General features: G+C 38.0%; 1 protein-coding gene across 2 annotated transcripts in view; it reads left to right on the forward strand.

The window, feature by feature from the left end:
- The window catches only part of LOC143462521 (protein spinster homolog 1-like), a 29,539-nt gene that overhangs the window by 6,973 nt on the left and 9,923 nt on the right, over nucleotides 1–12,643 (forward strand). For both annotated transcript variants that reach the window (XM_076960722.1, XM_076960721.1), the window contains exons 2-4: nucleotides 1,324–1,572; nucleotides 7,311–7,516; nucleotides 12,254–12,405. In XM_076960722.1, coding sequence (XP_076816837.1) covers nucleotides 1,458–1,572; nucleotides 7,311–7,516; nucleotides 12,254–12,405 — 473 coding nt within the window. In that variant the 5' untranslated portion in view covers nucleotides 1,324–1,457. The remainder of the gene's footprint in view (nucleotides 1–1,323; nucleotides 1,573–7,310; nucleotides 7,517–12,253; nucleotides 12,406–12,643) is intronic.

A 12,643-nucleotide genomic window follows, 5' to 3' on the forward strand; every position in this document is an offset into this window, starting at 1 on the left:
AATGTATCTCTGATAACAGGAAACTGAAATCTTTTGATGACTGCACAAAATACAGTACTTATAGCATGCTATTGAAAGTTGTTTCTTATCTGGAACCTGTTACAGCCATCGTTTAACGATCCTGCGGTTTAAGCTTTTTGTTTTGCTTGTTTGCTTGCTGGCTGTCATTATCGAAATGCTACATGCGCATTGCAGCCTGACAGAACATGATATCATGCAAACAATTAAACAGCTTCTTGATCTCCCTAAATAAGTAAAAAAATGTGTTACACAATTTTGGTCGGTATTCATCACAAATATGACAAAGTCCTAATCGGAGTACGATCGGCGATTGGACTTTGACATTATCACGGCAGCCTCTGAGTAGATAAACGATTAATTTACGGATTGCTTTTAACGTGATTATTCATTTGAGTTGTGACGATTGCGATTATTGTGAATTACTTTCGTGGGTTTTAGGTACATGCAATTTTTACCTTTCCGTTAAACGGCTGTTTAATAATTTGCGAAAGGTCTTTCTTTTATATGGAAAAGTGTACTGATAACATTGGAAAGTATTGTAACTTGCGATTGCACATTGCTGTAGCGAATGTATCAAGAAGTCACATATTTTCACAAACGCCATATTTCACGCCGTATACTCACACCACTGATTTGAACAGTTTGATCGCGAGTAAACTCTTGACGGGCAAAGGTATAACCGCTAGTTACCCCCCGCGGACAAATTCTACGGACATCACGTCACTGAATCGTTGCGGGTTGTTCCCCAGGAACTGTTTATATTTCCCGCCGTTTCACACGAGCGCATATTGTACAGGTCTAACCGGCGGTTTGGAGATCTGCCATTTTCGGTATTTTTACGGATCGTGTGATGAACAACTACACGTTTTGTCTTACGCGCATTATAAAAATGAACTGCTAGTCCGATTTGAACTATACAGTGTTATTGAAATCATACTTTTCTTGCTGTTTAACGAGTATTTTCACACAACGCTGCCTAGCAGGTAAAAGAATAGGAAAAATTTATTGTTTCAAAATAAACCAAAATGTGCTACTGTACTTTCGGAAGTTATCCATCACAGAAAAATTAGTACAGTCAGATGAAGCAAGATGATGCTTACGAAAGCATGTGTTTAGAAATTAAAAATAAAAGTTGGCCCTAGAATACCATCGAATATCCTGCTTTTTTATTTTACTATATGCAGCAAAACGAGTTTAAAAAACGAACAAAATATGAATAGAAATTTTGTAACATTTCGAAAAAAACTGACACGTTCTCTTTCGATTCTTACCAAACGAATGTAAATCTATTTGTAATTCCAGCATTACTGCCTAGGAAGAATCGAAAACGAGAACCATCAGGTGGCTCTCATATTGTACGCCCTCGTCATCACAGCGGGGAAAACGGGCAACCGCTCATAATCAATCAAGTGGAGGATCCGGAATTAGATTCGAAGATGTCGAGATCGGTCGCCATTGCAGATGAAATCAGCACAAGGAGAAAGTATCTCGCCGTTTTTGTACTTTTCCTCATCAATCTTTTAAACTACATGGACCGCTTTACTATTGCAGGTAAGCGTACTGGTACCGTATTGAAGTTTAGATGCACTTTTATGGTTCGTTAAGACAGAGCATGCATGTCTAATCTAATCTTGAAAAGGTTTTAGCTTTTCTTCTTTAAGTCAGCGCCTGGTTTTCGTTACGGATATGACTCACAGGAACGTTTCCCATAATGCAAGTTAAGTGATTGACACTGGGTAATATGTAAAAGAGTTGATCCCTGAAAGACCTTTAACTCCCGATTTTAACGCATTTTGTTGCTATCACAAGATATTTTCGCCTATGATGGTTACGGATGCATAATTCTCCAAACGTTTTTAGAGAAAAATGCTGCGTTTTGTTCGCACTTTTTGCAAAAACATAAACTTTAACAACTGTTGATATCCTGAGGGTTGTATAGGTTCGTGGCTTGTGCGGTGATACGAATGCTTTTTTTCTTATAGTTTTTATTTTTATTAAATTCAGATCAAACATTTACTTTCTTTTCCAAAGGCGAATTTGGATATATGGTTGGTTGCAAACATGGTGTTGTCAATGTAACTAGCAGTTAAAACCCTTCTGCTGTTACGAAATACCCTTTATCCAACACATTTTTTACTTGTTCATCTGTTATAAACATTTGAGAAACAGCATATGGCGAAGGCGCCTTCAGTGTTGATATGGTTTGACCTGTCGTGACGTTATTGATCGGCGGATCTCTCGTATTTTTGTTTCTTTTCAACCAATACGTTGGTTCTGATATATGATCTGGAGTAACCCCGCTGTGTGGCGCTTATCTCCTTCCGGGTTTTTGTTTGAACTGCGTTTTATTGCTCTATTTATGTCCCGGTTCCCACTAGACGCTCTGCACGATTTGTCAGACCCAAAAGGATCTTAAAGCAAATTTTCACCTTGAGAATAAAGTTTTGAGTTTTATTCAGTCTTGTTTTTTGGCTGAAATTAAAATATCTTTTGAAAAAGAAAAATATTACTGTGCGGATTGATTTGTCAAAAAGTGTCTTGATATTGTAACCATATATTGCATTCTCGTATTCTGGGTGTTTTTAGATTCGCGATATATTTCACAAATAATCTTCGAGTCGACGACTGGCTGCTTGCTATGTAAAGTGTGGTTGTCGACGTTGTCGTTATGATACTTTTTTTTGCCGGGAACTAACGTTTAGGGACACTTCTTAAAAAAGGTCGTTTGTGTTGACGTTGAATTTCAGCGCCACGTTGTACTACTATTGACATCTGAACAAGAAACGTTAATTCATCTTTTAACGTTTCAAGTACTCTTTTACCACTTGATGTAATGTAGTAAAAAGTAAATGCTTGCATGCACTTAACGGTCGTTTTACTTCCCTCAAGAGATTGTGCTAATAGGAGACGAAATCGGTATTTTAATTTGCTTTTTTTTAAATCACGGGAGTTTTTCTTTTCAGGCTCTAACTTTTTTATGCTCTAACTCGTTAGCATAAGCTAGCGGATTGTTTTCTGTATATTTTACCGCTAGGTGACGTGCATGCTTCGTTAGGTTTTAAGTTACTTCGCCCCTCTGCTCTAAAGAGGCAATGCGTAAAAGCCGAGATAGCGCCATAGTGAATGTAGAAATAAAACTATATACCGTGCCCCGTAGAAATAATGTCAAATTTGGATCAGACTAGTGAAGAGTGTAGCTCGGCCTCGGTTTGTTGCATTTTTTTTTCCAGTCAACCTTTTAGTAATAATTCAGAAACGTGCATGTAATGCCATGTTTTTCGCAATTATTTTCCTGATTCAAGTTACAACGTTTTTTGTATCTCGGAAGTGGTATAAATGTCGGAAACCGTATGAAGTGACACTGATTGTGCGTACATCATAGAAACAGCTTCATTTTACGTCACAATCCTATGTAGTACTGTTGTATACACTCGTGTGATAAAATACATCTTCCTTTTCCCAGAGTCAGTATAACCGCCATTACAAGTTCAATTTAAGGTCTAATACATGAAACGGGATTATTACCAGATATTGACGATTTTAGTGGGTTTCGTAACATTTTTATTTGCAAATTTCCAGCAAATCTAAAAAGAAGAATATAAATGTGATGTCCCTTGGTGGAGTTGCCATTTTAGTACGTTTAACTTTAGCTCAAACCTATTGTTTCGTGTTTTTGGCGCGTTGTAATAATTAGTAGTAGATTAGTAATGTTTCAGATATAGTGTTTGCGCGTTTCAAAAAAAGAACTCAGCACTTGTTAAAATTTTATACGGCAACACTGTCAACCAACAATCATTCAAACGGAGCCAAAATTAACGTGTAGTGTTGCTTGCGCTGGATGCCTCGGCACTCAACAAGCTACCGCACTTGTACGATGTGTTTGACGTAAGCTTAGGGTCATTTGACACGATACTGCCAGTTATTTATGGCCTATTTGTTAATAGGAAGCGGATAGGTTGGAAATGCCTTATTAACCACTGGAGCTACAACGTTTTGACACGTAACTAGCAAAGTATGTACTGGAGTTCTTGTGAAAATGCACGTACGCTTTCTAAGAAAGACTGTTAGTTTATAACCGCATTACAAAACTTAATACCACGAATGCATTTTTTGTGCACGTGTTTCGCTTTTTGCTTCATCTACCTCAGTCCAGTGAAAAAGGCTAATTTAGCCATTTTCGGTTGCGGGGATAGCAAAGATGAACCTAATTGCAAACTTTTGAAAAACAACTTGCAATAATTTTTAGAACCATTGAAAAAACAACATATTTAGGTTAAACGAGTTCAATTGACCTGTGTTCCCTTCTGGTAGAACTTCTTAACGTACGTGGTTGAACTGATATGGAATCGTAATTGATTCGTGGTCTTGAAAAAGGGTCAAATAGACACTTTCAGTCATACGCAAGATGGCGTTGCTGGTTACTGCAGAACTTGTCTGCAGTCGTTGCCACTATGTTGACATTCGGTTTGCTGTTATGTTTCATAAAGCCAGTATTGACTATGGAAGCTACACTGAATAATTCCATTTTTGCAAGTAAAAATTTTCTTGTAATAGGAGTTATCAAATACGACATAGTCCTGTGTCTTGTCAGTGTTGGAGACGGTGTGATGGTGTCATGCAGTAGTATAAAATTCAAAATTGATTTTTGATAATGCAAAACTGAAGACCAATTACAACTGGCGCCTGTGTGACTTTTCCCCCCATTACAGTTTCAGTGTTGTGTGCTAACATTTTCTGACACGAAGTATTAGTTCTCTTGCTGCAGTTTGTTTTTGAAAACTTTTCGTAGCCTGATTACATAAAATCCGAGTTAAAGTACACGTACACTGCTTGCTTTTGATAGACTAATTGCCAAGCGCTGCACACAGCCGACGTTAGTGATATCGCAGTTACGATTGGTTGTTCCGAAAATTGGTAATTGTGTAACTAAAATCATTCAACCAATGTTTAACTTTGCACGTCGTGGTACCGGTTTGACTTGGATTGTTTGATAGTTACCCTGCGTCCGTAAACAGTGCGCTCGCGCAATAATTCCTGTGTTTGTTGGCTTTGTGAACGATATCGCTGCCTGACACAATCGCCTTTTAATAATGTTTTGCGCCAGGCGGGCTACCGTTGCGGCCGCGGAACTTTAGAATGGGATTAATTATTCAAAACAAAATCTGCCACGTATTCGACATGGTTAAATTTCGTTGTTTTGTTAACGCTCCACAACATTTCGTATTGCTACTAGTTTTAAAAACGCAAACGTTGCAGGTGTTACATTGTTCCAAGTTTGTCATCTTCATAAATTATGCCTCTCGAAGTCGGTATTTTGTAAAATACGAGCAAATTAACTTTTATCTATTACGTCATACATGAGCAAGAGCGGACAAAATCTTTCATAACCAGTCTAGTCCAACATCCGTTTTCAGTCTCCTAGGAACAATCCATTCACGCTTACTCAAGCTGACGTTTTGGCAACACGCGGCGTTCGTTTTTACTCTCCCTGGAATGGAATTCCAACATATTTGTTAGTTTTAAATCTTGTTGTTACCGAAACCGAGTTTGTTTAAAACGCGATAATTCAAGATGGAACGTTCGTCAGTTCTACCGTTGACTGATCGACTAAAATTGGTGGGAGGTGGAACAAACAACGTTGGTCATTTTAAAAAGGTGTTTTGACGCTCTAACTCTAAACCGAACTTACGAAATGTGTAAACTTTAAACCTTTTACGTCAATAATATAAGCCAAGGAAGTTGAGCAACCTAGTGAGGGTAGAAACCCAACTAAACGTGTTGATTCAATTCACTTCTGCAACAAATCTCAACGTCTACAAAACACGCACTTATCAGTTGCCAGTTCTCACTACTCCCACTTCCCACGCCAGATGCAGGTGCTGGACGCTCAGTTTTATCTTAAAGCAGGAGGGTATTCGACCTCAACATGGTTTCGTTTGTGCTATTGTACACATGTTCGGGTATTTAATCCTGGATAGGTGACGCAATTTTTCGTTTACTGTAATAGGTACCCTGAGGTATGACGTACTCTAAACAATAACAGTGCTGTCCCAAACGTTTGCTGGATTTGCTATATTGGCAAATGGTTCAAGACACGAAACATGCATTATATTGTCACCGATTCCGGCATAATACAATGGTCCTTCATTGAGAAATACATGTAAAATCAATGCATGTCTTCAGACAATTGGCAACATCAGATATTTTGTAAAAAGAACGAGAAAAGCAGAAAATAAAAATATTTTCTTGTATTCAAATGGTCGTACCCTAGTACCAAACACTAGAGTTACGTTTGGTTCGAGATGTCTTAAATGGCTTTACTTGGCAACCTAAGAGGTTGTTAGTTGTTACCAAGATGAAACCCCATGGGACAATTGACAAGTTAGACGGCTGAAGGAAAAAAGAGATCGCCTCGCCTTAAATTCATATAATGTACATAAAATTTCAAGGATAAAGCGGTGAGATATAAGGTACCACAGGGATACCTTATTGTGGTTAACATCGAATGACTGCCTTTGTTAAACATGCCAACTTGTGACATTGTAGGCTAAATGTCGTTTAGTGGAGTATCATGCGGCAATTGACGCACGACAGTTTTTTGCATATCGAAGTGTAATTTTGCTTGTATACAGTTGATATGTAACGGTTAAAACTTGTAATCACTTTCAGTTTATGTATGATTTAATTGGCCGCACAAAAGCAACATAGTCCGACTTAATGACGTTAACAAAAACTAGGCGGATAGACATTCCAATCACGCCGCGAAACACGCACACTACATGATGCTCAAGTGTGTAATTGTTAGACTTAGCTTGGGGCGAATTTGCAAGGCAATTGGTGGGTTTGTTGTCTGAGTTGGACCTTAGATATGTGCTGAAATTCGGTGCTATCTAATTTGCAAAAGACGTTTCGCGTTTTTGGAAATTCTTTTGTTGAAAAGATTTGACTGCGTTGTGGTTTCTCATTATTCTAATCGGAGGCTACTTCCTATTTAAATTACGCGCCATTTTTCGACGATCTATTGCTGGCCATAGCGTGATTCCTACCACCGGCTTTGTCGCACACTCTTCGTCATTGCTTTATGTATTTCTGTCTCGAACAACACTTTGAGCTGATATACTTATATCCTGTTTGACCATTCTACAACGAGGTTAACATCATACTGTTCGTTCTGCACAGCTATTTGCGAAAAATAAACTATACAATAATATGAATACTATAAGTGCTACAATATAGCAAGACTACTGAATGTAACATGCTATCGTAGTGAGTTGTATTTTTCATTTCAGGTGTTTTACTCAACATCATGAATTACTTCGGTATCAACAATGCCATGGGCGGCTTATTGCAGACTGTCTTCATCATAAGCTACATGGCCGTGGCGCCTATTTTCGGCTATCTCGGTGACCGCTACAACAGAAAACTGGTCATGCTAGTTGGAATGACGGTTTGGTCCGGTTGCACCTTACTGGCATCGTTTATTACCAGCAAAGATGTGAGTGTTGTTGTTTTATTCTTCGGTCAATGAAAACGTTTCAAGTGTGCCCATATTAACTTCATCCAGGACTAACTCCATCGTTAGAGTAAAATCATAAATATTGCCATTGTACTATTAAAGTACAGTAAGTACACGTCCTCTTTTAGATGTGTCATTTACAACAGTGCAAATGAAATGGTGGTGTTTAGTGCCATGTATTCGCACAACCACGGTCAGGATAGTTAGTTGGAATTAGTCACCGGATTGTTTATCCACCTTTTACAAGCGTTTGTAAGTTGCATTCGCCAACTAACTGTGGTTACCCGTATAACGTAGAAATGGCCAGAAATTGCGAAACAATTGGGATTAGTTTTGCAAAATTTGCAGAATGTTACAGTTATTATCACAAGCGTAACGCCTAAATGGTAAGCTACTGAACATTTTTTTCTAAACTAACTAACCAAATTTTTATAGCTTCAATACTGAGTTGCAAAAGTCATTGTGATGTGCCTCGCAATAAGAATTTAGATCTTAGTACTTTTGGCGATTATAAGCTAATTTCAAGATCACTTAATGGATACAAAGTGTTAGTATTGATGTAGAGATATATGAGAAATGGTATTGGTATGAAAGATGACAGTTGACGATAATCAAGTTTTTGTATGTAAATGTTGGTGGTTATTCTTTCACCTGAAAGAGTCGTATTTTCCAAGCTATTCAATTTTTTAACTAACTGAAATGTTACAACATGTTGCCTAAATATGCGTGCAGTTAAACCTTGAACCACTAAAATCAATATTTGCATGTACCAAATCATCTAAATTAACCACCTATTTTAAACAACGGGCTGCGTGACCTACTTACGGCGAAATAGTGACTTCCTAAATTTTTATGTATCCTAAACGTTTCAATGTTAAGCCGCTGGTGTAGTGTGATTAAGTCGATAAAAAGGAAATATGCCAATGCTTATTTTAACTGGACCAACCTAGCCTTCCCACACGTTATTAAGAATCAATCTGCAAACATGGAAACCAAACTAGTGGATGTTTTGGGTTTGTGCTAAGTTTTCGATTAGTATTAAATGTTTTGTCGTGCATTCAAAGTCTTTTGCTGACAGTAGTGTTAGTGGTTAAAAACTGACGAGTATGGAATAAGGTTTCGTTTCCTAAATATAACTCTTACTTTAGGATAATGTAATACATTGAATGAGCTGCATGCGCTATGTTATTTGAAGACGGATGTCGTGGCATTCTAAAAGCGATACAGTATTATTTTAATACTGTTTCAAATAGAATTGTTTTATGATTGAATGAAAGTATTTTCGTTTCTTTTCAAAACCCTTTTTTCAGCTTGTCTTTTGCCGCAGCGCTGGTATGTCGAGATTTGACCGCAATTTATCATTCCGCGTTCAGGGTTTTTTATCTAGACTTGAAAGCAATTACCTTCTTTCTTGCTTTAGCTTCGTCGGCATACCGAACATTAATGCGCTATGACGTAATTGTTGTGGCTGGACTACAGTGCTTTGCCCATCATTAGGCTACAGCTACACTGAGTGTTGTGATGGAGTTTTAATACTTCGAAAATTCGTCTGGTGCAATCTGAAACACTAGTTAAAATTAACTTTTTGAGGCACTTTTTTGCGTTTCAACCGATCTTTGAACTTTTTGGTTCCATTGGATTCAGAATGCTTCGTCCAACGCCAACATTACGTTTCCGTTTGTTCGCCAATTTATCTTCGTTTTTTTGTCATCAACAGCTTACAGTAGTTGTTATTCACCTTTTAGTCTTTTCCGATGTATAGAGTTTGATGGAAGATTTGAAGAGTCCCTTTAGTTAATTATATATATTCCCTAGTTTGTATAGGTTTGCTCTGTTTTGACTGCAACATGAAATTAGGGTGTGGTTTATTTATAGGTCACTTCAGAATCATATTAATACAAAAATAAGTTTCTAGTCGGTTGGTTAATCGTTTGTTAGTCAGCGGCTTATTCCAGGCTTAGCATACAATGAAACCGGCTAACTCGATATCCCACGTACCGTACACTTTTCGCAGGTCTCGCGTAACCCGAGTGTTTCCTTATTTGTGCTGAAATTTACCGCAGCGGAAGCCAGAACTTGTAATCTCAAACAGGCGGCTTTTACGCTTCATCGGTCACACGTTTTCACTCTGGGCCAAAACGTAGAAATAAATTACTACACGTCTTTGCTACACTTCGTCTTAGCCTTATTGCCTTGCATTTTGATAACCTGTAAACCACAACACTGCGTTAGGGTTGGTTGCACAACAAAGATCCCGAATGAGCGAAATAACTGAAATAACTGAACAGTACCTCATATCTTCAAACGGTTGGGAAAGTTTTGTGTTTTTTTCTTCGTACGGCTTGGCACAATGCACGTACCCAATACAATGTACGTACGTATCCAACAAGTCGGTCAAGGTGGAGGCTAAGTTGACTTATCGCATTACTAGCATACCTGTTTGCGTAAACCGTCTTGTTTTGAAAACTTACGCTGTTTAGGTTTTAATTTTTGCGCTTTCAGTTGTTTGTTCATGTTAGTGATGCAGTTATGTAAGCAAACAGCATGCAGAAACGCTTCCTTCGGTTTTGCCTTTAACTTAACTTTTTGAGGTAACCTAGATTTCCTTTTCATCAAACAACGGTCAAGTGATAGCAATCAGGTCACAGATTAGGGTCTAGTGAAATCCTAAAGATTGTTAATTCTTCGATTAAACAGTTGTAACTGTGGTTTGCTACAACTTGTACCTTGCCTGTCTGTTATCTTCGTTTTGTGACGTAATATTTTGCCACCGATACGCCATTAGCCATTAAATGCTTCACAAATGGGTGCGAAGATTTGACGGTTTTAAGTTAGACTTGGAAATTAACTAGGCTAGCAACGTGTGGCTTTCACATAACAGATTTTGACAGTTTAAAATTTAAAAGTAATACAATGCCAAACAATAGAAATATGTAGATCTAGTTGCTGTGTACCGAACATAGTGTTTTTTTTTAAATTGTTGTTTCAAATCGCCCTCAGCGATGGAATTTCTTTTTATTTCCACTTGAAACGGTGAAATTGTGTCATACGTTTTGTCTTCGTAAACCGTGGCGACTACTGTTATAATTTGAATGGTTTCATGGTAATTGCATTTTACTGAAAAAAGTGCGCTTCAAACATTTACTGCATTAGATCGTATAGTTTCAAAGCTTGTTTCCAGCAATAACCGCAGAAAACTAGATCAAAAAATTAGCTGTAATTTGCAGATTATACAGAATACTGCAAATGATTTCTAATTTATATATAATATTTATGATTTATATATATATAATGTATATTTATATATTCGCATTATAAGTGCCATGCACGCGTATATTGCTGTATTTGCAAAGGTTATTAAGCTTAACCTTAATACGTCTAAAACTAAGCGACATTTCTCCTCAAGTTTATCTCTCAAACATTCATAATATTTCAGCTTAAAACATTAACTGACCGTACGTTTCTCTTTAGCTGTTTCACCGAATACTGGATTTTTCAACTTTGCTCATAAGTGCATGATTTAACAACATAAGGTTTTGCAATAACAGGTTTAATCGAGTTTGTAATGTCGTCTATGCAGAGACCCGCCAAAGCACGTGTTTTTTTCTTTGGACGACAATTTTCCTGGTAGCTTTGTGGTTTCTTTTAAAGGGAAAGGTTTAGGTGCGGTTGCTTGGGCAGCACAAGACTCGCCACGTATAAACCTTGGCACGACTTTTAAATAGCAAGCTTTTAATACGCAGATGACGTTGACTGTTATCCTTTCAATCATTTGGAATTGCAGTTTGTTGATAATAAGGATCTAGAAATGCAATTATGTTAGTGTAGAATAGGCAGTGAATTTTTCTTGCAGGAGTATAAGATATTTATTGTGTGATGGTTTCAAAAGTTTTCCTCTGTAGCTTTTGCGTGAATATCTTGTCGGTATTTTTGTCACAAAATTTCGTCCTTGTCCGCCCACCCGCTGGTGAGATCAGTGGACCTTCGCATGATGTCATAGTTTACGCTTGAATGTTTCTGAAACATGTCCCTATTGAACGTGCCTGCTGTGTTGGTGTATAAGACTCCGGTTAAAGCACCATGCGACAGGCAAGTATTTCATCTAATCCATTTCTACCGCATAATTATTATCTGGAACGTTTCACGGCACATCTCAACACTTGAAATTATTTCATCTACTCACGGTTTAACATGCCTGGCAATTAAAGTTATGTGGAATAGCACGATCCTGTTGTGCACTGTCGCAACGATTAATTATAAACTCACGAGACTCGTAGTAGCCTTACTGTGGTGTGACCAAAGGAGTGCGTTAGTGTGCACATTAGTTCCTGTGATTTGAAGTAAGGTTTCGTATTATATTTTGGACAGTAGGGCGGATGTTTTAATAATCACGTTCTCATTTGACGGAATGCTTCCTTGTCAGATATTACTGTCACGCGCTTTATTGAACTGTGGAATCCCGCAGCGTCAGGTTATTGCATTCTACTTTTGTTCCTGGTTTCATAAACGAAGTTGGGACGAACAGCAGGAAATTAAATCTTGCGAAATCTTCGTACACTCCTTGCTGGTTTCTGCAACGCTTCCCCATAACACTTTTTTTGAAACATTAGAACATATTGTTACATCAGATACGTCACCTTACATAGAGAGGCAGATAATTGCACAGTCCAACTCGTAGGAAAGTAATCTTAACAGAATTCATTTTTTTTCTTGCAGCATTTCGTCTGGTTTCTGATCCTCCGTGGCTTGGTCGGTATCGGAGAGGCATCCTACTCCACTATTGCTCCCACCATCATCGCTGACCTTTTTTTCAAAGCTCAGAGGACGAGGATGCTTTCTGTATTTTTCTTCGCCATCCCTGTCGGAAGGTGAGAGTCCGGCTAAACGTAGGCTAGGAAGAACTAGGACCATCGAGATGTCAGATTTGCCGTTCTTTTAACGTGGCAATATGTAATTTCTTCACGTCTACTGGCACCATTGGTTCACATCACTCCCAAAGGACTGGCATGTTGCTTTGAGCTTGCGAAATTTGACATAGTCTTTGTAATGATTAATGAAAGTTTCGAAAGACTGCTTATTATTGCCTCACTCTTTGTACAGTGCGAT

The sequence above is a fragment of the Clavelina lepadiformis genome, chromosome 6 (genome assembly GCF_947623445.1).
Source record: "Clavelina lepadiformis chromosome 6, kaClaLepa1.1, whole genome shotgun sequence".
NCBI classification, from domain to species: domain Eukaryota; kingdom Metazoa; phylum Chordata; class Ascidiacea; order Aplousobranchia; family Clavelinidae; genus Clavelina; species Clavelina lepadiformis.